The 24,593-nt window shown below is 42.7% G+C and overlaps 9 protein-coding genes across 9 annotated transcripts; 4 read left to right on the forward strand and 5 right to left on the reverse strand.

The window, feature by feature from the left end:
* Nucleotides 1-1,165: 1,165 nt before the first annotated feature.
* IL334_007626 (uncharacterized protein) lies at nt 1,166-4,551 on the reverse strand (the record flags this gene model as incomplete). Its single annotated transcript, XM_062939316.1, has 14 exons — nt 1,166-1,301; nt 1,367-1,671; nt 1,727-1,851; nt 1,902-1,995; nt 2,055-2,174; nt 2,225-2,413; nt 2,475-2,590; nt 2,644-2,851; nt 2,909-3,002; nt 3,073-3,341; nt 3,395-3,459; nt 3,515-3,975; nt 4,028-4,102; nt 4,172-4,551. The coding sequence occupies 14 exons, from the start codon at nt 4,549-4,551 to the stop codon at nt 1,166-1,168; spliced, it is 2,637 nt and encodes an 878-aa protein (XP_062795367.1).
* Nucleotides 4,552-4,865: 314 nt separating this feature from the next.
* On the forward strand, nt 4,866-5,645 carry IL334_007627 (uncharacterized protein; the record flags this gene model as incomplete). The annotated part of the gene is made up of 3 exons (XM_062939317.1): nt 4,866-5,366; nt 5,441-5,498; nt 5,557-5,645. 3 exons carry the CDS (start codon nt 4,866-4,868, stop codon nt 5,643-5,645), a joined length of 648 nt encoding a protein of 215 aa, XP_062795368.1.
* Nucleotides 5,646-6,058: 413 nt separating this feature from the next.
* IL334_007628 (uncharacterized protein) lies at nt 6,059-8,397 on the forward strand (the record flags this gene model as incomplete). The annotated part of the gene is made up of 7 exons (XM_062939318.1): nt 6,059-6,253; nt 6,322-6,394; nt 6,450-6,568; nt 6,673-6,979; nt 7,031-7,215; nt 7,286-7,414; nt 7,465-8,397. The coding sequence occupies 7 exons, from the start codon at nt 6,059-6,061 to the stop codon at nt 8,395-8,397; spliced, it is 1,941 nt and encodes a 646-aa protein (XP_062795369.1).
* Nucleotides 8,398-9,005: 608 nt separating this feature from the next.
* IL334_007629 (uncharacterized protein) lies at nt 9,006-9,912 on the forward strand (the record flags this gene model as incomplete). Its single annotated transcript, XM_062939319.1, has 2 exons — nt 9,006-9,317; nt 9,397-9,912. 2 exons carry the CDS (start codon nt 9,006-9,008, stop codon nt 9,910-9,912), a joined length of 828 nt encoding a protein of 275 aa, XP_062795370.1.
* A 1,267-nt stretch (nt 9,913-11,179) lies between these two features.
* IL334_007630 (uncharacterized protein) lies at nt 11,180-12,594 on the reverse strand (the record flags this gene model as incomplete). Its single annotated transcript, XM_062939320.1, has 5 exons — nt 11,180-11,639; nt 11,713-11,879; nt 12,219-12,311; nt 12,496-12,511; nt 12,578-12,594. The coding sequence occupies 5 exons, from the start codon at nt 12,592-12,594 to the stop codon at nt 11,180-11,182; spliced, it is 753 nt and encodes a 250-aa protein (XP_062795371.1).
* Nucleotides 12,595-13,178: 584 nt separating this feature from the next.
* IL334_007631 (60S acidic ribosomal protein P1) lies at nt 13,179-13,803 on the forward strand (the record flags this gene model as incomplete). Its single annotated transcript, XM_062939321.1, has 4 exons — nt 13,179-13,181; nt 13,255-13,317; nt 13,439-13,684; nt 13,783-13,803. The coding sequence occupies 4 exons, from the start codon at nt 13,179-13,181 to the stop codon at nt 13,801-13,803; spliced, it is 333 nt and encodes a 110-aa protein (XP_062795372.1).
* Nucleotides 13,804-14,530: 727 nt separating this feature from the next.
* Nucleotides 14,531-15,132, reverse strand: IL334_007632 (uncharacterized protein; the record flags this gene model as incomplete). Its single annotated transcript, XM_062939322.1, has 2 exons — nt 14,531-14,746; nt 14,863-15,132. The coding sequence occupies 2 exons, from the start codon at nt 15,130-15,132 to the stop codon at nt 14,531-14,533; spliced, it is 486 nt and encodes a 161-aa protein (XP_062795373.1).
* Nucleotides 15,133-15,563: 431 nt separating this feature from the next.
* On the reverse strand, nt 15,564-17,158 carry IL334_007633 (uncharacterized protein; the record flags this gene model as incomplete). The annotated part of the gene is made up of 7 exons (XM_062939323.1): nt 15,564-15,667; nt 15,817-15,916; nt 16,025-16,136; nt 16,221-16,230; nt 16,329-16,422; nt 16,549-16,736; nt 16,903-17,158. 7 exons carry the CDS (start codon nt 17,156-17,158, stop codon nt 15,564-15,566), a joined length of 864 nt encoding a protein of 287 aa, XP_062795374.1.
* A 1,258-nt stretch (nt 17,159-18,416) lies between these two features.
* On the reverse strand, nt 18,417-21,751 carry IL334_007634 (uncharacterized protein; the record flags this gene model as incomplete). The annotated part of the gene is made up of 3 exons (XM_062939324.1): nt 18,417-19,498; nt 19,566-21,510; nt 21,578-21,751. The coding sequence occupies 3 exons, from the start codon at nt 21,749-21,751 to the stop codon at nt 18,417-18,419; spliced, it is 3,201 nt and encodes a 1,066-aa protein (XP_062795375.1).
* Nucleotides 21,752-24,593: the final 2,842 nt, after the last annotated feature.

Below are 24,593 nucleotides of genomic sequence, written 5' to 3' on the forward strand. Positions count from 1 at the left end.
TTATCAGTCGCCTGAGAACTGCGTTTTTCGATCCGTCTTCGCATATAGGCCTGGCGATCTAACTCTTCAATCTCTCTAGTATTTTTTGCTAATGAATCGTCGGTTGCGACATGTGTGCCACTGCTTCGTCGATGGTGTAGAGAGGGTCTCTCTGCTTGAGGGACATTCAGTTGAGAGGCGATAGTCCCACTTCCTTCCGTGGTGGCGGGGCATGTATCGGGGCTATTCATATATATCACAAAGCGCTTGCCGCTGTTCGTGGTTGCATTATATGGGTCCGTCAATTTTAGAAAACCTGCTCTTGTGGGAAACAGCTCGGAAGGGTACCAAGGCGCTCTGTCCGATGGATTCTGATAGGCAGAGGCACTCAGCGACTACTTCATGCGCGAGAATCAGTGCTGTGACATACCATATGCTTGATCGCCTCGAACGTCAACTCCTCCTCTTTCGAAAGAGCGTCTTCCTGGGAGGAATCATCTTCGGTATGTGGTGTATGGATGGCAGAGACTTGGGAGGTTGACATGATGAAATTGGCTTATTGTCTGAAATATTGTTGGGTTGAAAAAGAAATGGGTAAGAATCTGTTGAGGGATAAACAATGTTTTCTAGGTACCACATGAGCGTATTTATATCGTTCTTCATGGCTAGCCGGATATCCTCTCACAGAAAATCAAGTTGAGTCGAGTCAACGTTCACTGGCGGGGTATAGGGAATAAAAAGTGGACCTCTCAAAGGATGTCAATAGATGAGACACCGTATTCGAGTTCTGCAGTCGAGTCCGCCTAAAAGGAGATTGATTGACGTTGTTTCTCACCAAAATCCTGGCAAGGAATGGATATAAATTCTCGCTGTCGCATATGCAGAGATATATTACGTGTATGGTCTAGGCTTTTTCTCCTTTCAAGTTAGGACATTGCGAAATGCAGGACCGAGCATACTGCAACTTCTTTTAGTCGTCAGAGTAATCGCATCTTGAGAAGCGATGCGAATGAATGTACAACACTGATTTGCAAGATGCGCCATGACGCCCAATGACCAAAGGTCGGACATCATTCAATAATTGATACAATACTGACAACAATAAAGAAGAACCTTCGCCCGGCCTTCCAACCATACCTTGGGACACTATCCGTCCCCGTGTATACACGTATTCGGGAGTCTCTGCCTACACACCGGTCGCACGTTGTTTCTTGATAGCGTCCATTTCCTGTTTTCGTTTTTTAAAGAGATTATGTTGATCTTTGCCATTTCCACCGACTCTATCCCTTTTGTTTTGTCTTTCATCTCTTGCCAATTCCTTACTGTTTTCCCGAAATCGATATATTAGCAAAGTCCAGCACCGGAGGGAGGAACAGCTGTGACTTACTTTATCGACTTATTTTGTTCTCTATATGACAGGTTTTGACCACCTGAAAGGTGCTCCAAAGGAGCTGTGAATCTTTGTACAGCAGGCATAGACCCAGCTGTCGATAAAGTCGGTTGAGTTCCAGCAGGCCTTTTCATAAGTTTCCCGTTATTTAACCTCATATAATGATCGGCTGTTTCTGCTTTATCATCGCTGGTATTTAACACATCCTCAAGTAGGGAGATCTGCTCGGAGATTGTCTTGAAAACGAGATTTGGCATAGATTCGAGTCCATGTAATTCAGTAATGACTTTGAATGCGTAACCCTGATTGCGCCGTGTAAGCAGACTGCTGCCCTGAGAACGGTGATAACAAGCTCACCTGATCAATCAAAAAACCTTGACGTTTAGATGAATAATACATTTCCTGGGTGTCCTTGGAGACAAGTGAGTAGAAGAAGGCATTGAACCCTTCGTCGTTTCTTCGTTTCGCCCGGAGGATTCGACCTAATAACATGATCAGCCACTGTCAATGAAATGAGAGTTACGGAGCTCACCCAGACGCTGTGCTTCTTGTCTACGGGATCCGAAATGTGATGAAATTTGAATCAAACAAGTGGCTTCAGGCAAATCGATCGATGTGTCTCCAACCTGATGATGCCATGTCGTAAGCTGCGTTCAATTCGATCGAATAAAAATCGCCACCTTACCTTAGACAAGAAGATTGTATTCAGTTGAGGGTCATGTTGGAATCTCGACAAAATCCTCAATCTCTCTCCTTCGGGGGTACCACCATGAATGAATGATTTACCCAGCTTCTTTGCATATGCCTGTACGACAGTCAGCCGATCCTCTGAGTGGTCCTGGAGAATCAGCTTACCTCAAGTGCATAGACATTATCCGAGAACACGATGACTTTATCTCCTCTACTTTCATGGTAGTTAATCAAGAACTGAGCTGCCTGTACCTTGTTAGGGTTCATAGCGTGGAGTAGGATTCGTTTTCGAGACGACTTCCGTAGATATTCTCGATAAAACTGGGGTGTCATAGGACACCATACTTCAGCACACTATAGTCAGGTTAGCTGGTGTCTAGTGTCTTTGGGCACGTCAAAAAACAGGTATACTCACTTGAACCGTGGCGATATGACCGTTTTTAGCTAAATCCATCCAATTCGCCTCATATAGCTTTGGTCCGATCAAATACCCTAAATCTCCAATCCTGTCATCCTCTCGAACAAGCGTCGCTGCGCAATACCATCAGCTACGCCCACTCGATGTATGTTGACTCCCAACTTACCCGTCAAGCCCAGCTTGGCATGCACTTTGAAGTTGTTGATACACTTTCGAAACATATCTGCGGGAGCAACATGCACTTCATCAAGAAGCAAGAAACCCCATTCTCGTGACCGTAAGAATTGCATCATCTTCTCGGCGTCGTGAGCTCTTTTACCAGTTTTCGCAATCATCGAATATGTTGAGATAACGATACCAGCTGGAGTAGTGAACTGTGTAATGGTAACGTTACATGATTTGGATACTGGGAGGGCAGGCAATTGACTTACCATCTCTTTCTCACCCTGAGTGAACGCACATATCTGCCTCTCTGAGATATTGGAGAAATGCAAGAATTGTTGCTTCCATTGTGCAACGGACACTCTGTTGTATCCAGCCATGTAGTTAGCTAGGTGAGTGGTCTCACTTATTACAGTCTTTCAACGCAACTTACGCGGAAGTACACAATACTAGAGCACTCTTCTTGATAGTACAAGCGGCGGTAATTCCTACTAACGTTTTACCCGCACCACAAGGCAATACGATCACTCCCGATCTAGCACGACCATTACCAAACATCTTCGCCAGGGACATCTCCTGATACGGTCGAATGACTGTCATGGGTTTCAACTGAATATCGAGATTAGGATTTTGGACATCATTTCGGAAATCATATTCCTCCAGTGCGGGTAGATCTATATCTTTACATCGTCTTCTTACGTCCTACGGTAAGATGGATCAGAGGGACTCATACGCGTTTCTGACACGTTACTCACTTCCATGCGTTCTCCAGCAACTTCGAATGAGTGTACCGCATCATCCTCGTCGTCCATCTCGTCAGCTAGAGTGGCAAGACATTAGCATCAACACGATGGGATGTGATTAGGTACACTGACCTTCCCCTATTCCAATGACCGCTCCTATCAAATCGTCATTATCTCTATTCCGCTGACCGATAGCACCCGCTTCGATTTCTCCCCTTTCCGCTCTTCTAGCTTCTTCAGTTCCAGGAATAGCATAATCTCTTCTTGGTCTAGCGGTTTGTTCTGCCCCAAACACAGTCGGCCCAGCCTCGGCTTCTGCTGTCACTCGACAATCCCGAATCACTTCATCCGTCATCAATGTTTGAAGAAATTCCGGTACAGATGTTTCCAGAAAATATCGATTATTCTTCAACACAAGTCTGACTTTTCCAAATGAGGCAGTCCATTCTTCTATACGACCCGTCAATCGTGGTGATAGCGGTGTTTTGGATAATCGGGAGAGAACCTCTATGATTACTTTGGTTTCAAGACCGATGGACATAGCAGAATGAAGTGAAGGTTTAGTAATTCGATATTCGTGAATAAGCGATGGACTATAGCAGACGTCAGCAAATGTGCGATGCTCGCAATGGTTATGTAGCTGACCGTGATACAGGTTCAGCTATGGCCACTAAGAAGTCTTGAGCTTGCTTTGCGAAAGGAGCGAAAGCTTCAACGATACTGCAAAGTAAATAAGTAGATGTTTCAGTCAGAGTGGAGTGTGTGATATTGACGAGTATATGTACATACATGTTCCCCGTGTCATCAACCCATAATGGTCTTAAAGCATGATCCGATTTTAACGATTGATTCGACAAGTCGACACCACGTTTACCAATCATTCCATCGAAATAACCTTCATCATCGTCGTCTCCAACGCCGTAGTCCTCCTCTTCTACCGGCCCATCAGCAGGATGTGCTCCAGCGACGTCTTGAGCACGTCTTATTGCCGCGAGGTTGATCTTGATCTTCGGTCCACCAGCATTGGGTCCTCCAGATACCTTTTTAGATCCACCTGCTGCAGCTCCAACTTTACGTTGACGTCTTCTTGGCACATATTCTTCTTCTCCGGACGATGGGTCGGATTCGAAAAAGTCCAATGAAGACGCGGGAGAAGGTGATCTACTCATCGTGGCGAGCAGAGAGGGTGACAGGACTCTCCTGTTCTACCGGATGAATGTGAACACAAATGAAAGATGATGAAGAGATTGATGGAGAATATGGTGGTTTATCAACTACTAGATCTGTATGTTGTGTGAATTAAAGTGAGTGGCAAAATACTTGAATTTTGATCCCGTCTTGCCAGGCACACACCACGTGGACCCCCGAAGTGTAAATTGAAAATATTGGAATATATTTCATGTCCGTCTGTCTGGAAGACCTCTTCTAACGGATTGAAAACAGATATCGACAACAAAAATTGTTATACAAACATCTAGGCAATATGTCAGCACCTGGACCTGCACCGAAAGCGAACCGACGATCGAGGAAGAGAAGGAGGAGGCAAGCATCTGAGTCTTCGTCTTCTTCGGATGACTCATCAAGTTCAGATGAAGAGGTCGCTCCTCCAAAACCTGTTGTCCAAGCGATGCATGTAGATGGCTCTTCCTCCGCATCATCTTCTTCATCATCATCATCCTCGTCTTCGTCATCATCCTCTTCTTCTTCTTCAGAGTCCGAGTCAGATAGCGAATCCGACTCAGACCATGAAGCCCAAATACCAAAAGCTGGACCTTCGACATTGATAAAACCCCCAAAAGAACGAATCAGATATCCTACGAATTCACCTTCTCCTCCTCCAGTAGATATACCTTCCTTCCTCACTTCCAAGATGAAAGGTAAATCATCGAATGAAGAATATGAAGAGAGAAGAAATAAGTTTAGGACTGTTTATATGGATAAATTAGTTGAGGGTTTCGGAGGTGATTTGGAAAAGATGCGCGAGGTCGGTCTTCTTCTCACTTCTAAACCTGAAGATATAAAGTCAAGGTGAACTGACAGTCATGTAACGGAGTGTAGGCAGATCCTACGATGGGACCGAAAAGATTACAGCTTCTTATCGATTCTTTAGCATCTGGTGAGCTTATATGCGGCCCCCAAGAGGGGTAAACATGAATTAACACATGACGATTCAGGCATCGATATATATAGCGATCCGCAAAACCCAAAGAATGGGAATAACAAGGATTCAGTGGACGAAGTGGGGTTACTGATAGGGAAATGAGAAGTCCTGCGTTGGACAAGGGGACGATTAGGCTTGGTAGGATATAACCACCATATATCCTTGTCATTGTTTCTTTCATCTGTATATGCATGGTATATCTATCTAGTCGCGGACAGTTCAATTGATGCTTTGCAAGTACGTTCTTTGGCGATGCCATTGTGTCTTTCAATGGATCGTTATGATCAGGTTTACTAAAACCTTCACTAGCCACCTGAACAACAATTTATTTTACTTTTAGAATACGCGTCAGTTATTTTGAACTAACTCAGAGAAAAGCAATGTTCTCATTCTTCCGCTTTGTCTAATATTTACTCTACATGCTTTATCATATCAAGTCTCTCTGTTCCTACTAGCTCATCGAGCAAGCGTTCGTTAACGGCCTGCGATCACTGCATGGCCCAGGGTGACTAGTCATGCCTTTGTTACGATCGTCAAATCGTCCGACACCTGTACAATGTTTCTTTTGCCTTTCACCTTCCTTACTCCCTCCACATCCATCAGCTTCATCGCCAATACGAGACATCAAGGGGAAGAGTAGGATAGCAGAGATAGGCACCAAATGGAACTGGCAATGTGATAGGTGTGGATGCTGGAATATCAGAGATGAGGTAAGCTCATTTACCTCTGTTAACCTTCTCACGGATCCGAAGCATTGCTTAGGCTGATCTTGTTGTAGAGAGGAGAAATGATCTCTGATCTACCTGCTATGCATGATACGGCATATAATGATCGGTCGTTCTCGTTAAGAGGTCAGCTACTTGTCCCATACACAAAGGTAGATCGCTGACATCTGCGTACGAACAGCTAAACCATCTTCATCACATTTACCGTCATCTTCCTCAACGTCACCATTCTGTCATAGCTGCTTGGCAAACCAGACTTTGATCATGAACATGTTGGCTAATTATCTTCCGGATGACGAGGTATGTTCTCCGTTTGTCTTTAGCTTGTTCGATGCACCCTTTGGCTTTGCTTCGACCATGCGTGACATGATCAGCTAACGCGGAGTGGATCTGGTGTACTGTAGGACCATTCATATCCAATGCTATACGCCGAACTACCTAATTACTTGACTAAACTCCATTCTCGTTACCCTCCAGTATGCAGGAGTTGTCAACCTGCCGTTGACGAGATTCTCAAGAAAAGTGATCATAGGGCTCAAGTAGAAGCTTGGGGTTCTGCCCTAAACAGAGGTTTCCGAACATCTGATACCCATGCCGACTCGAGCAAAAGGGATATGAATACTGTGGGAAAGGGTGACATCATTACTTGGAGTCTGAGAGGAGCTTTATGGTGGACTGGATTAGGATTAAACTGGGGTCATGGGTTATTGGGTAAGATCAACATATCTGGGCGTCCAAGTCATAGCTGACAATCTTAATCAGCGACAATGAAGCCTGCTCGTTTGGAAAGGATGTTCCACTCAGATATACCTCTACTCCCGTCTACATCGATATTATTGCTTGGCTTCAACATTTCATCCATATTGTGGATAGCGTGGGATCCATATTGGTTGAAACGAGCCAGAGGTAGAAGTAAAGTCAAGGTTGAAGGAAGAGACATTTGGGTTGTAAGTTGTCTTTAATCTCAATACTTTCTTTGATGAACAGATGTGCTGACGCAGTCAATATCCATCATAGAGGAATATGGTCCTGATCATGATACTGAGAATTGCGCAGAACTCATTGATCTGTTACGATTCATTTGGAAAACTGAGCCGAAGCTGGATCATCACGATGATACAGATGGGGTTCGCTTTGGAAGTGACTGTCAGTTGAGAGACTACCCTAATGGGCTCAGCTGATCATCTGCATTCCAGCTTCTCCTCCACTCATTAATGAGTATACGAATATCGCAACCTGTCCCCATATCACTAGTACGACCCGTATCCATCTCTTCTTCCCCAGCCCCTCATCATCCCACATATGTGATACCACCTCATCCTTCTTCACCGGCTGCTTTCTCTTCCTCATCACTATCTCATCCATCCTGTCAAGCCACGCGTCCTATGCAGGTCAATCCAATCTTCGGTCAAGCTTCACTACATCAACCCTTACCCATATCTTCAATTGACGGGGAGCCGATGGACTGGGAACCATCCCTATCTACTCGACAACCCTTACTATCTCCCGAATACGAAGATGATTATTTCTTTCGAGAAAACGGTAAAGAGAACTGGGATAAATTCGGCATGGGTAAACAGAGAATGTTTCATAATCAGGATGAAACTGGATTGGAGAATCTACTGGCGGGTTGGGATATTGGTGAAAACAAGAACATCAATAGTCAATCTAATCAATCAAGAAATGTCACTGTCAAACACCAGACCGATTCACAAGGGATGAGGATACTTATAAGGAGACTTGGAATTGGATTCGTAATCATCAGAGTTTTGGGCTTGGCGTTCACTTTGGTAACTTTGAAACCGAATTATGATTTACCTTCAGCTTCACCTTTGACTGGAAGTGGTAAGTATGTGAAAGTCATCAGTCAGTATATATCAATTCTGGAGATTGTGCTTTCTGTCGTTCGACTACCAACGATAATCAATCTAAATGGCGGCATCTTAAGTGCCCTTATTCTCCAATCTGCATGGTCGGCGATAGATATCGTGGCGAGATCGGCGATGGTATTTCCGTCTAGCAAAGGCTCGAACGTATCTTTGACGAAATCGTTCCTGCACGATACGGACAGCTTAGAATGGTTACTTTGGGGAACAATGGATGCTATAGGTGTAGCTGTACAATCGTGATACTCAGTGGATTAGCACAGTACTGTAGTATATGTATTTTGTTTATTTCATAGCGTATACTAATCTTTTCACTGAATATTGAATCGCAGTGGACGACGTTGCGTATCATTGTCAGAATCACTGCCCAAGCACAGATGTAGGGAATCTATCTTGGAACGGAGTGCTTCGGTGGACGATTTGTCCTCGACTATTCTTGACACACATAATGACATCCTTTCTACTAACTTCTTTTCTAGTGCTTTTCGAAAACCTTGTCATGTTGTTAAAAGGAGACCAAACCCTGCTAAACGCGTACCATCATCCATTAATCCTTTCTTCATGGACTTCTTTTGGGTTTTGTTATTTCATGAAAAGATCGTTTGTTCGAGTCGACTTGAGACGAGGACTCGATGGAAGAAAGGTTGAAATTTCTATTTGGTGAGCTAGGGCAACAAGAAGCGAACAATCTTGTATATATAAACCCCTCTTCAGGCCATTGATCTCGTACAACTTGTTAAGAATACAACTAAAATTCAAAAGAGCATAAGTGGGAAAAAAAGCTCATATTGTTAAAATCACTCAAACATTGAAATAAATCGTATATACTTATCACTTACTAACAAATCGTGATGTCAAGTCCCACTTTAAGTGAGATGGAATTCCCTTCGTCCCCTCCTCCCCCTCCTCCTCCGCCACCTCCATCAGTCCCTGCTGGGCGAGAAGATACATACAAGTCAATTACACCATCAGAACATAACAAATCAATCACCAAACCCACCCCTTCAATCTCCGAGCAAATCCTGAAGAAGGATAAGAAGAAATCAATCTCAAGTAAGAAAGCTCAAATTGCTAAACAAAACGATTTCAAGCCTAGCTTAACGAGATATCTACCTCCTTGTACTGAAGAAGCTTTCATTGGACCTCTCCTCTCTACTACTGAGGTGAGTTGCATGATCCCACGAATGAATGCCCCCACGGCCAGGAACAATGAGCTGATCATCCTTTCGTGTATGATTATAGGATACGATCAGATTGATCCAATCTCAATGTCCAAGTCTTGCTGGTCTACCGTCAAGAGCAATTTCTTTGAGACTTCGATTCGATGGAAATACTACTTTGGCATGTAACAACGTGTTCTTCAGGGTGTTGGACGAATGTTGGCCTACAGCGTTACACGAAGTACTTCATCTTGTCCATGTAGATGTCGATCCATCGGCCTCTAGCAAAGAAAAGGAAGGTATTGTTGGCAACGAGCCAAAGACTATTGTTAATAGGTTGATCAATCAGAGTCAAGATTTGGTTGATATCGGAAATGGAATTGGAAACGAAAACCACCATTATTCATTTGGAGTCAGAAATGAGAAGGTGATCCATCCAATTGCGGCTGATGATGCTCTGAGGGAACTGACTTGGGATGACCTGAAGAAGAATGGGGAACTTTTAGGTGTACAAAGTTGGACTGATAATCCTTCCTCATCCAAGCGAAGTGAGAAATCAAATGGGGCTAATCTCGATATTGGGAGTTTGTATACTTGATTTGGCCAAATGATTCCAAGAAAAGCAAGCCTGAACAGTCCTTTTGTACACCATTATCAAGCTAATACGATACAGTAGGAAGCGTTATATGATATGAAGGTATATAGCGAATGAAATTTAGGCGAGGGTTGGATGTATAATGATTGAAAAATGATTTCAAAGGTTTATCCTCATGCCTGAGATTCGGGAGTCTGATATGTGGTAGAGATCATTCCTGTTGGTGCTACTCTCGATTTCGCCCAGATCACTGTCGTCGAGAAATAATCCGAAGGAATCAAAGGGTTGATGTTAAACGTTTGAGAGAGTCAAATTTGCTTTTTTTTTCCCTTTTAATTTTGGAGATCGCCACTGGTTTGACGATCCCTTCTTCCTTTATCTCAGGTTAATCAATCTCCTTTGGGTACAACCATCTGTCGAAGACATCCAATCACGGAGATTCAACATCTCAAATCATATAAAGCCACTTATCATATCTGTCAATCCTCGCGATCATCACATATTTCGTATCGTCGTCTAACCAGTCGAAAGTAAACAGGCAGATAAATACGCAATATAAATCGGTATGCCATTCGAATCGACGGAATTCCTGTACCCAGACGTCCAAAGTAAGCCCCGATCATCAAAGACCATTTTTGTATCATCGAATTTGACCGATAACCACAAAGAAACAAAAGAGTTAACGTGGGATGACTTGAAGGATGATAATACCCTTTTAGGTGAACATTGAGCTCACGTCTCTATCCACAGTAAGCCTATCTGATCCCGTCTTCAACCTAAAGCGACGGTTGTGACATGATGACCTCGCTGATAATCTCTTTGCGATGCAGTAGAAGCCGATTGCACGCGAGGAAGGGAAGCTAGATCTAAGAGAACGATATAATCTGGGGATGACCTGGGGAGGACAGCCCACTCCTGCACCATGACCGAAACCGTGAATGGATGTAGCAAATGCCCAATGTATTAATTAGGACCGTGTTGTCAGCGATTATGATCAGTGCTTAACAGTTCCATCAGGCCGTTAGTATGTTTTTGTTACTGAAAGACGCGAAGACGGAAAACCAACTTGAATCGATCGTGGATTGGGTTACATGCAAAAAGAGTAAAAGAAATAAGTTCTCATCACGCTAATATCCTATCCCTATAGATATAAAATTAACTTTGTTTTACCCTTTATAAAAACAAAGTATCTTAATCTAGACTTTTGAACTCATCCTCCTCTAAAAAAAGACCAAACATACAAGAAAGCTAAAATGATCTAAACAAACGTTTATACCATTTGGTGAACGAGTGTGGACATAGCTTTTTCTCTGTTTCCGGTATCACCACCTTCGATGTAAGTGGTGAACTTTCGAGGTCTCCATCCACCGTTAGGGTTTGAGAGTTTGAATGGCCAAAGAGATGAAGTGACTTGCTTGAAGTTGGGTCCACAGGTAGCGATTTCGTGAACCAAATCTTCGATACAGATGATACCGAATTTACCGAGTTGTTTTTCGATGATGGAGTTGTCAGTGATGGGGAGTCGTTGACCGTCAACTTTAGCGTAACCTCTCTTGTAAACGAGTTCTCGGATAGCTTTGAGGTTGACTTCACCGTAGGTGATGTAAGGTCCAACAAGGTTAAGCATTTGAGTGGTAGCTTTGGTTACTCTGATGAAAACACCGTTGTTGATTTGGAGAAGTCGGAGAAGTTGAAGAATCTTCTTGGGTTTGGGGGCGATCTTGGAGATACTATATTGAGACCAAAACAGAATCAGCAAGATATTCTACAGATGCTATATCAATATTCGTCGATCAAACTTACCCCTTGATTCGGACGACAAAGTAGACTTTAGGTTGAGCCTCAACGTAGAAGTCACCAGTCTTTCTTGCCTCTCGCTTGAGTCTGATCTCCTCTTTCTCTTGAGAAACGTACTCCTTTACGTACTCATCGGCTCTCTTGAAGATGACCTTTCTCTTGGCTTTTTGAGCCTACACAATGATCAAACGATAATCAGCATTAACGTTTCGTCAAAAAGTTATCGCATGACAATAATGTAGAAGTAGGTGATAATTGTTTCAGCCCCGAAAGATGGTTAATTAACGAGCAGCATTGTCGAAGCTAGCCGTGTTGCCGACGTGCGTCGGTGGTGTTCATCATAGTAGAAAGTGTGGTGTAGAGTGAAGTAAAAAGTGGACCCGTTCCGTCCCCGTATCTCCATCGGTATGATCCTCTCTCAGTCCTTTGCCCAGACGTCCCCTTGGTCTATGTCCTACATTCCCTCTTGACTTCTCGTACGATAAGGCTGAGGCAGAAAAAAAGTAGCTCACCTTCTTGGCCTCAACAGCGGCAGCCAACTTAGCCTCTCGAGTGGCCTCGTTGGTTCTTCGCTTTTTGAGCAAAGTCTCAGGGACAGCGATTTGCTATTGGATATCGATTCAAGGATATGTCAGTGATCCTGTTCTTCCTATTCTTCATTTCCAACAACTACGCAACACAGAGGATGTCGAGGATATGATAATGCAGTGATTCCTGGTTTGACCACTCTTTTCGCTGATATCCTCGCCATCCTCTATATCTCCATCCTGTCCAAGATCTTCAACTCACCTCGTGGGTAGGCACACTATCACGAAAACAAACAGGTCAGCATATTTGCGTTGCTGTTTAGGACTAATATGACCAAGCTTACCTGGTTGAAGGAGCCATTTTGACGATGATGTACTTGATGGATGAGGAGAAAGAGATATCAAGAATGAAAGTTTTGATGAAGTTTTTGGATGAATGTGCAAAGCAAAGCAGAACCGAGAGGAGCAAGAGGGTAGCTGGCAGCAGTCGAATATTTCCTCACCGTACAAACCCACACACCATACAGGCGGGGCTATAACCAACACGATTGGGATGTACTCCCAGGGGTTTAAACAGTGAGAATTATTCTGAATTTTTCGTCAATACCAAACTCCGAGAGATAACGCCGATGTATACATGGCTTATCACTTCTATTGCTGTTTTCGCTGAAACTGCGAATTACACGTCATGAAAGTGCCACATTTGATCATACGCACCAGCGAAACTCAACCAAATTGACTCTCCTAAGTCCTGTATATGGTGCACCCACCACCAACCCCATACAAACTGATTTTGGGTGAGAGGAAGGAGAATATCGTCTGTCGCTGGTGCATGGTTCAAAGTCATCACTTCCAACTCTCTTTCCATCACTCCTTCTTCTCATCCACAAAATCAATAAACGTAATTCCTGCCTTAGTTGTGCTTAAACTGGTATACGTATAAAGATGGTGAGTGACTCAATCTTCAGCTCGCCATGGAACGTGTAGAGAGTGGAGAGCTAATAGGTGTAAATCTGATCAGTCTTCCGAACTCGCTGCTACCTACGCCGCTCTTATCCTCGCTGACGAGGGTATTGAGATTACCGTGGGTTTATCTTCTTCTTCAGCTCATTAAACACATCGACCTGTGTATAATTTGGAGACATGGATGAGCTGGATACTCGGGATCAATCGAGGAACATCGCTGAAAGATCTGTTTTTATTAGGGTGACAAAATCGTCTCTCTCGCTACTGCCGCCAAGGTCGAGGTTGAACCCATCTGGGCCACCCTCCTCGCCAAGGCTCTTGACGGCAAAGACGTCAAAGACCTCCTCACCAACGTTGGAGGTGGTGGTGCCCCTGCTGCCGCTGCTCCCGGTGCTGGTGCTGCCGCCGGTGGTGCCGCTGCCGCCGAGGATGCCCCCGCTGAGGAGAAGAAGGAGGAGGCTAAGGAGGAATCCGATGACGACATGGTAAGTCAGCGTTTCACATTGAAGCTTTCATCTCATAGCTGCAAGAACTGTCATACAAGAATTGTGTAAGCTGACGACGATTTTTGTGACCATGATAGGGTTTCGGTCTTTTCGACTAAACTACTCAATTCGATCCCTCATACAACCTTCCTTCCGACCTTGGTCCAATCATAATCTGTATACATTTCATGCATTGGTACCATCTCCTCACAATTTTTTGTTGCATGTCTCGGTACCGTGTCTGCATTGTTGACTTGAATACCGGATTTCTAGGAGATCTAGGGAATTGAAGTGTAGGCGGTATCTAGCTTTGTTGTGTAGGCGGTATCTATGCTTTATTGTGTCTACGGTAGAGTTGGAAACGGTTATCAGAGCACTGCTCGCTGTTTTGCTTCCACGACCTGTCAATCTCAACGGCTTCTTTCGAAATCTCTGTTTCCGATTGCTTGACTGGTGGGACTCCCCATCTTCCGTTCAGCGGTGATACATGAAATGTGAACCAGAACAACCTGTTTTTGTTTCGATCTGCGAAAGCTGAATACAACGTCTGCCGCTTTCTTCTCTATTAATAATACTTGAAACTCAGGCTTTCCCTCTTACAATTGAAGCTGAAATTGCATGTTGTTGACCTTTGCATCGAAGTGTCATTACAACCCATATCTCATTGTACAATAAATGCAGTGCTCGCCGGATGGTTCGTCTACCTTCCCATCTATATCTCTATGTGTTTCTATGTCCTATATCATCCGAGTGGTCCTCACACGACCATAGTCTCAGTTCAATTCCAGTCGTCTTTCCTAGAGGTATGTGGTATGAGTTTTTAACCGCTTGCTATTATAGTCATTTCTAAAAAGGTGAACCGGCACCTAAGTAAACCCTCATTTGTTTAGCTGGAACTTCTATAATTCTTGCTCTTATAGTCTCCCAGCCTAGTCTCTTTGTAGCTTCAAATCTATGACATCCTCCCATAGCGAAATAGAAAGCTTCCTTGGGTCCCGTGGGATTCACTTTGAGAGCGGATTTAACTTTGATTATCTCTATTGGAGTGAACGAATCTCCTCGCTGTTGAGTAATATCAATCAATACGAGTCATTATGAGAGTGTCAAATGCCAAGACATGTTAAGAGAGGAACGAAATGAGAAAAGTTGGGGAGTGAGTGAAGCAAGTCAAGACTTACCTTCATCTCCTCCATAAAAGTCAGTACCTTGTTCTCATCTAATTCGCTTGGGAGCGGTCTCTGTATGACTCTCATAGGTACATTATGTACAGGGGCTTCTTCATTTCTCGAAAACACCGAGGATGATGGACGGTCATCCTGTGTCTGCGAGGCCGTCACAGTGGCTGTATCTGAAGGTGATTGGTGAGGCTGGAGCTCTTGAGGCAGACATGAAGTTGCTGGATCTTCTATTACTGCCGAAGATAGTTCTTGAGCTGCTACTGATGTCATTTTAGTACGTGGAAGTTGTTCTGGGAAGATGCTGTTCACACTGTTTGTTAAACAACATAGAGCTTGATTGATACATATATGTATATATACATGCTTTGCAGGATGGATTTCAGTGTACTCGTATTTCAGTCACCGTACATTGATGACGCAAACCCCACTGTGACTAGTCGGCCGAATGTACTTTCCTCCACTTTCTGTAGGTTGAGCGTTTGAATCCGAAAGATCGCAATTCCATCGAATGACTGCATTCTGATATTGCATGAATGATCATTTAATAATTATAAGATGACTACTCAATAAGATATGAAACCCCCCAAAGACCCAAAGATGGAGAGAAATGAAAAGGATAATAGTAGAAACGACATCTACTATTTTATTGGATATCGAAGATACAGTAAGGGTATTTTACGTTTCCAGCCTCAGTGTATCTGTTATATAGATCCAGATTTTGTAACAGATCCATCGCCATTGGTGACTAGTGTCGTTCCGGGTCCAACACTATTGGCGGCTCTGTAGTCGTATTGAACGTATTTTGCTTTTGACGAGTATGGAAATCGATATGGATGATCGTGATTTCAATAATCGAGAGAGAAAAAAAAACATAGAGGGGAAAGAAAAGGAAAAAAAAAAAAAACATCAGAATCATGCTGAATATGGATGAGAGAAATCTAAGATTATACTCACGCTTACCTTGGGCACCAATAGTCGCTTCAGATCCAGTAGCTGTATTATCCGAGTTGTAGTAAGTATAGAATATACCAGGGTTTGAAGTAGTGTAATATACCTGACATTGGATAAGAATATCCACATAAATATTAGCTTTTGACCTCGTATCAAGTAGAAGAGATGATGTTCCCCTTTTTTCAGGAGTGAACAAATGAGTCACACTCACGTTGATATCAACCACTCCATCTTCGTTTAAACTGGTGCCATAATATCTCAAGTTGAAGGAAGTGTCGTCGGAACGGAAAGACACTCCGCCGCCGCTGGTTTCGTAATAATATCTGGTCAAAAAAGAGCAAAAGTTCAGTACATACAGTATCCATGATTTTGAGTCATTTAGACTGAAATTAGGCGGTATCACTTACAAATCTTCCCCTACAGGAGAGAACGAACAGATCACGCAGGTTCATTAGATCATTGAACTGAATGGTATAGTAAATCTTGCGAAAAGAGGGAACAGAATGAGTACTCACAGAAAGGCATTACAGCGTAAGAGGGTATATTAGTGTCGGTAGTGGGTAAAGCTGAGTTGGAGAGACTGCTTGTTCCAGCGTTAATGGATAAAAGCTATTGATTGAAGGCAAAGGCCATGTTGATATCAGCGAAATGTCTTTGAATCGTACATGATATGGAGAGATGGATGGAAAGGTGTTCGAGAGTAGACCTGAGGTATAAGGTTGACAAAATACGTACACCGTTGGTACTTATGTATAGTGTTGAACTGGATCGATCAAATATCTGTACAGGAAAAGCCAATGCTCTTGAAAACACATTATCATCGTCCGTTGAGGCGAGATCTGTAGCAGTTAACTGCGCAGGTTCAGTAGGTGGTGTCGTTGAACCACCTGAAGGAGCTGGATCTTGACGTTTGGAATTTCTCTCTGTCCACATCAAGGCAGAAAAAGGTCAGATAGATTGATCATCAGCGTGATATCCTTTTCAAATTAGTGAACAAACATATCAAGGTATATGTACTATGTACACTCATATCCTATTGTGGAGGAAACTGAATTGCTTTGACTGAAGAAAAAGATATGAGCAACTTACTATATTGTTTTCTTGTTCTGAGAGGCACTGTACGTTCCAGTACTTTTGGAAATGCAGGAAGCATTCCAGCAGACATACGTTCCGCATTTGTCAGAGGTTTCGCATGTCGTTTTTGTACTTTGGTAGGAGAAGTAATGATTATAGATTCTTCTGAGGAATGGGCTACTTGATGGGATATAGCTGTGGTGTTGGGTAGAATAGCGGCCGTCACTTGTATCAAGGTGAATATAACACCAACAAGCTTGATTCCGAACATCATGTCGAGTGAAAAAAAATCAATTAGTAACTGAAAACAGTGAGATCGTTGATTAACTAAATGAAGAATGTCAGAAAAGAAAAGAAAAGTAAGTGTGCTCCAACAGTGGATATCAGTCTGCTTTATATACCACTGACCAGTAGGTGAAAGTGAAACGAACAAATAAACAAACAAACAAACAGACAGATTAGACAGGTTATTGGCTTGGGGGCAGTAGGAATCAGCGCACTACCGCATACTTTGCAGGCCGATATTGTCGCCCTTGTACGTGATTGTACAAGAGGTTACCATGATGAACTAAGCCTACAATACTTTACATTACTGGTATCATGGAATCCCACACGATAAATAGACTTATGTCAAAACTGACTTGTCTCGATGCAAAGTGAGTAACCTATCACGATCGTGCCGAGGTCAATCTTTACGTGTATAGATAAGGTTTAAAAGCGATTGGTGTGTTTACAGGGGTTTTTGCGTTTACGGTATGGTACGTTTAGGGACTTTGTTTATCGTAATTGGAAGCTAACAAGGTTACTGGAATCCTTGAAACCGTACATGTTCTCTAACATAATCGACAGGACCCTCCTCTGATTTTCCAAGATACGATAAATAAGGCATCTGCGTACTCTCTGTACATCTCACATTACCAGTATAACGTCCGGATATAAACAGACTCGTTTACACAAAAGATCAAGGTCCCGTAATCTTATTCTTACTCCGGACCATTCTTTTTTCCCTTTTTGACATTGCCTCCGTCGGAAATCGGAAATCGACGTTGTTTGTCATGGACATGGACACGGACATGGACCTGGCTGAGCATGTGGGGTGGTAAGATATATCAACATGAACAAAAACGCCCTCTCGGCAGAATCCAGATACTTGATAATTCTGGACGTAAGCTACTGTATTTGTCGTGGCGTTCAGGCCTTTCTATAGTGAAATTGATATCACTCAATCTCGGCTCATATATTCCCCCAGACCTTTCTGTGAGGCGCTATAACACCCTCGTTCGCACTGCTGATGATTCTGAGCGAGACTCGAAGCGAGACCACATACAAGTACGACTATACAACTGATTTCATAATTCCGCTATATATCATATCAAATGATGTAAACAATATATTGTTCCTATACAAATATCTAATTTGACGCAATGTGATTCGTATGATATCTCAATATGAGCTTATCATTATTCCTTCTAATCTATCTCTATTTCACCGCCGTACCTAAATCTAACGAAACGATACACACACACACACTAGTCCTCAGGCATCTCTTCATCCATCAAACTCCTTTCACCTTCCGCATCCATCCACATTTCCGGACTATCGCATCTCTCCTTGTATTGCTTCGTAGGAGTGAGATCTTCACCTCCGAGCGATAACACAAGAGTTGACTTTCTATCGTATGTGTTCTCTGGAATGCTGATATCACTCTTCATGCTTAGGCTCGAAACTGATCCTCTCAACGAATTGTACCTTGATCCACATTCGTCATTATCATCGGTGAGGAGAAACTCGGACTCTTGACTATCATGTTGATCAATCAAGATTTCTGGTTCTCCCCAACCGTTTTCTATTCTGGTAGGTTCAGGTAATTCTTTTCCACTTCTTTGTGTAGAGTTGGATTTGCTTTTACTCTTAGTTCTGAAAGATGTGAGGAATTCTTTTGACGGTAGAGGATTATTCATGAATAAACCTCTTATAGGTGAATTAGGTGGAGATGATAGTCCCCAAGGGAAATTACCAGGTTGAGAAGAACCATTACTGGATGTATTCGAGTTCTTACGACTTAGGGAAATGATAGTCGACGGAGTCAATATCTCCAACGTCAATGGAGTTAAAGGTAAATGTGATTCAACAGTTGATATTTCCGATAATTGTGAGAATCTTTTCAATGATTCTCTTCTACTGCCACTTTTATTGGAACAAGTGGTGGTGATAGAGGATATCGACAATCGCTTCGTAGTTGTTGGCACCACATCTTCCTCTTCATCGTCGTTTGATTGAATTTGGATGGTCAATCCATTCGGATTTTGTTTCTTTTCACCAAATGGTATTGACGATGAGACACTTGTACCTCTAGATGCCTTACGCAGTTTGATGCTTCTAACAGTATTTATCCAATCTTCTTCTTCTGATTCACTACCACTCCAACCTTTTCCCGATGTTAGACTAACACCACTTCTAAGGGAAGTTGTGGAAGTGGCACTATTTGCACTTATCGACCTCATGTAAGCTGGTCTAATGACTTTGGGAGAAGGCGAAGCTGACACGAGTCGAGATCGAGGGGTCAAGATTCGTGAGTCCAGAGCGACTTTCACGAGAGGAGAAGAGATGTCTGATCGTACAGCCCTTCTTAGCTACAATCCGGATCCTGAGGTACGCAACAAAGATAAGATGCTCACCAAGGTCACTTTCTTCGGTGTCTAGGTCCAGGTCCGCCAAGTAACTCCTGTTTCGCCTAGGGCGAGGAACGGATGAAAGATGTTGACCAATCTCCGGACTAGAAGGATATGGAACCCTCTCTTCAGAGCCATCGAGGACTTTAATGCCTTGCATTTCGGGAGAAATGATCTCGATAGGCTGGGGTATGATTGTGCATGGAACAGAATCGGTAAATGGTGAATTGAGCGAGACGACTGGATCATGATGTTGGAAAAACACATCGACCTCTTCGTTATGAGGTATCCTGATAGCTGTTTCAAGAGGAAGGTGGATGATCTGCTCGTTGACGGTGTCTTCTTCTTCTTGCGGGTGTTCTTCTTTTGTCAACATTGGAAGAGTCTCTTCCTCGTTATTGACGATACGATCAAAGCCAGATTCGGATTCGGATCCGGATTCGGGAGTAGAGGCTTCTGTATCTATGATCCTGTTGGGTGGGATAGGGAAGAACATTATTGAGCTCAATGTTGACTCAGATCTGTTATGACTTTTCTTTGGAGTATCATGTTCTTCGTCTTGTGGAGGAAGAGGCAATGAATCGATATCATCTAGACTCTTATTTCGCTGCAGCACATCTTCTTGATTTTGCTCTTTCTGTTCTACTTCAGGTGATGAACAATATTGTGTGATTTCTTCAGATAATTTAGTACTTCTTCTTGAACCAGAAACAGAAACACTTAGACTACCTAATCTAACTGGACCTGATCTGGGGCTTAATCCTAGTTCCGGATCATCCCATTCGCCTCTATTTAGATTAGGTAAATGATCCATTGTGTGAGCTTGAGTTTGAGATAGAAGTGAACTTCTTCTCCTTGGTAGTAAACTTGAATAGGCAATAGTTTGAGCTCTCGGTAACAGATGGAATGAGATTGATGAGTTGGTCGAGCCTATTCCACCTGACGAAGGGGTTATGCTTATATTTTGATTTAGTTCATGTTCTGATGAAGAAGAGTTTAATGATGATGAAATCAATGATGAAGGCGTATAAGATGATTTCCTGGAATTTCCATCATGACCAACATCACTATCACAGGATTCGATTTTAGCTTCTAATGCAAATGGATTTGATGGTTGTCTTGTTTGATCATACTTATTAGTCATATTGATTGATAAAGAAGAACGTAATGACGATCTTCCAAGGGTATCTTGTAAAGTTTGATCGTCCAAATGATATGAATCTGATTCAGACCAGATCGAAGAAGCTGTGGTATCGATACTCAATCTTGATAATCCAGGTGGAGTTTTAGGATAAGGTAATAATTGAGGTTCGAATCCTGCTCTTTCCGTACATTCTGTGATCTCTAAATCCCCTTCCGATCCTGTAAGGGGGAAGGAGACACTTGGTCTTGAACCAACTGAAGATGTAGCCCAATCAAACGGATCCGACTCTAATGAATTGATCGAACTTGCAAATGAGTTCCTTCCGATCGATGCCAATGACACCCTTCTACTTAATGAATCTTTTGATGGTATTCTATTCAACGTAAATGAAGTAGAAGCTTGATCTAAATCAGCTCTTAATCCATCTATCGAAGATTCCCTTCTTAACCCTTTGAGCGAAGTTGATCGACTCATACTTATTGGTGGTACGAAATTAGGTTGTAATTGTTGATCTGAGAATCTGACCCTACTACTACGTCTACTTATCGTATTTGTTGTCAATGCAGTTGAGAAAGGTGAATCGAGTGAAGGACCGAAATCTGTATTGGACGAGACGATGGGCGCAGGAGGTAAAGGTAATGACGGTGCGGGTGAAGATGGAATCGAAGGTTTTCGAATTGAAGTAGGTGATATAGGTTCTCGACTATAGGTTTTCGGCGTCAATTGTTGTTGCTGTGTTTTACGAAGGATAGAAGATGGTCTAGCTAAAGAACCCGACCTGGACGGCGTATATGTCGAAGTGGAAGCCTGCCAAGTTTACAGATATCAATTAGTGCTGATCTAAAATACAGTAAAACCTGAGTGTTTAACTTACGACGGGTTCTTCTCTTATTGAGTTTTCACTGTTCAAAGAATTTGCTAAACTCAATTTCCTCTCAAGTCTTTTTGAAGCTTTCTTATTCCTTCTCTCTTCTTTCTCAGCTTCTAATAAAGCCATTTTAGCTAACATCATCCTCTCCATAGGAGATAAATCGTATTGAGTTGACATATTGGGATCGAAGTGACTTGGAAAAGCAAGCGTTTCGATGTGGTCTTGAAAGTCGATTGGGACAGATAAAGATGATGAAAGAGGAGTCGAGGGTCGAAGTTTCGATAAACTCTTTGATTTGCTACTATACTGTTTGAGCTTGAATTTCGTATGACTTCGGTTGATTTCTGAGCAAAGCCAAGACAGATTTCAAACATTAGCGGTTCCTCAAGATCCTCCAAAAAAAGCCATAAAACTCACGATAATCTGATGGATATCTTTGACCTCCCGAGGCGTGATCTAATTGTCACTAGTCGAAGTTACCGACCGAGGTAGCAGAGGAGCAAGCGCCCTGTTTGCTGGGCGCGGGGGAAAAGGTCGAAGCTAATTTCGGGCTTTGGAGTTTGAGTAGGTTGATAAAGTAGATCTGATGTATGCTAAATATAACGCTTGGGTCGTATAGCTTGTTTCTCTATCAAAGAGCTAGCTAAAGCGAAGAATGTGAAGAGTACTCGTATGGTATATGTTGTTGTCGGAAACGTATGTACAATGCTTGAGTTTTACAATTTTGTGGTGATAGAAGTTGGAGAAAACGGAGCTAGATATCTACAGAAACTACGTGACAGAAAGCGGGTCATCAGTTAAACGAAAAAAAAACAACATCATGAGAATATCAAGAGAGATGAGATGGTGAGGAATAATCGATATGACCTGAAACAATCCCTAATCACATTATTGGAAAAGGCACGATCAATGCATTCCGCACAGATCACTTCTTACTAATCAATCAGAGCCTAATCACAGGCTTTGGCCCCTTTTTGATCCGAGAATGCACGTCCCTCTCAAATGGGAGTTATAAGGGCATGGCAATTGTACTCACAATGTCCCTTGTATGATCACTCTTTACTTGCTCGGTCTGATTTCGTTTCTGAAATGTATCCATATATGTAATTGATTTTATCCACTGTACTGTTGTGGGTTCTTCGCTCTACCAAGCTTCTTTCCATATGATTTCCTACTTTATTGAGAGTTCGTAATTGTTGTTGTTGTTGTTGTTACTCAGGTCCGGAAAGTCGCGATGAAACAAGGGGGTTCTCGTTGGGGAGCAGAAAGAGTGGTAATACCGTCCAGCGGGAAGACTAAAGTAACAATCAAGCGGAAAAAGCAATGTAGAGAAAGACGAAAGTAACGAACGTTGGATGAATGTTCATGATACATTGACAAGATACACATACGTCCATCATTCTTTTTTTACACTAAGATCTAGCACGAAAGTAAGTAGGCGTTACTGTAAAAAAACTACGGTATGTGGAGGAGGCGTTACAATTGGTGAACCACGTTATTAAGCCTCTCTCTCTCTTCCTCTCTTTGCTCTCGACATCTTCCAAACCCATTTTTCAATGACATTCCTTACTTGCTAAGATCTGACTCCACTCAAGAACTGCAAGACTGATGTGGAAGCTTCCCATACCTGCCGTAGAAGGTGGGGGTGGTAGAGGCGAAGATCATTTTTTTCCGAACATGGTAACAATCGATCTTTGTTTGGTACTTGTTTTCGAATTTTAACCAAAAAATAACGTTACGATCCATAAAAATAATGATGAAACCCGGACTCGGATCGTGCCTTGAGCAACCATACAAGAGAAGAGGTATTTTCAGGGTAAAAAGTCTCAAACAGCCGGAAGAAGATTCTGAGAAAAACAAAGGGAAACCCCGAATGAGGTAATTAACAGATTCACACAGTCAAGAAAAACGTGGCCTGAGATCGGAGCTTCCACGTGGTAGAAGGTATCGTACATGTCGAATTTGTGGAAGTTGCGTAGTAGATAGAAGAGATACAATCGCTATCAAGCCAGAAGAAGAGCTGAAATGGTCATCGGCAGCAATGTACAGACAATCAAGGTGGAACAAAAAGGCAGTCATCGAGATACTGCTTTGCTCAGTCAGCTATGACGGTACCAAGCTATCTCAAAAGAGATAATCAACAAACTATCCCGCTTAGAGCTATATATCATTCACTTCCCTCCTGCCTATCAACGATTGTCAAGACCATTTAATGTTGACCTCGGATCTGACTCTTCGGTATCCTGTGCAATATATGCTGTACTGTAATATGAGATACTACATTTTCTTTCTACTTGTCTAGCTTCTGACTCACTCTCCCTTGACGAAAGATCATCTTCCACTCCTCCACCTCCACCTCCATTCCTCACCCACCCTCCACAGCTTTAATTTGCTGTACAGAAAACAAGCGCCCAAATAAAAACCAGATCTCGTTAAAGACCGGCGATGTACAAGTTAATTTACCGATTTTATTTTTCTTGGATGAATTCATCAGCTTGATATCCTATGCATGGCTTCTTGTTATTTCTATAATCAATAAGCTACATATACATATATATATACATCATCTGGATATACTACTCAGAATTACACTCCCTCTGATCTTCTTTATCCATACAACGGGTAATAGATAACGTACGAGAACAACTTAGTAAAACAAGCTCAACGACGATCCTGTCATTTGCCTCCACTTCGATCCATCACTTTTGACCTACCTTGTATATCATCTCGAAAGGGGGAAGTCCTTTGAATCTCGCTTAACGACCTACATGAACATTCACCCAATCATTCAACACAGAGGATAAGCATAATACAGTGAATTCAGGTGGAGCTCCTTCGCAAGCGAGGTGGGGGAGGAATCAGTTAAGATAAATGGAGATATATTAAACAAATATATATAACGATTATCCAACAAGTTGAATGAGAAGTATTATCGTCATCTTCTCAACGTCGTTCTTCAAAGTTGTTAACAGGTGTCTGCCATTTGTGCTACGAGAGAGCAGCAGGATACGAGTAGCAC

This window comes from Kwoniella shivajii, chromosome 11 (genome assembly GCF_035658355.1).
Source record: "Kwoniella shivajii chromosome 11, complete sequence".
In the NCBI taxonomy this organism is placed as follows: domain Eukaryota; kingdom Fungi; phylum Basidiomycota; class Tremellomycetes; order Tremellales; family Cryptococcaceae; genus Kwoniella; species Kwoniella shivajii.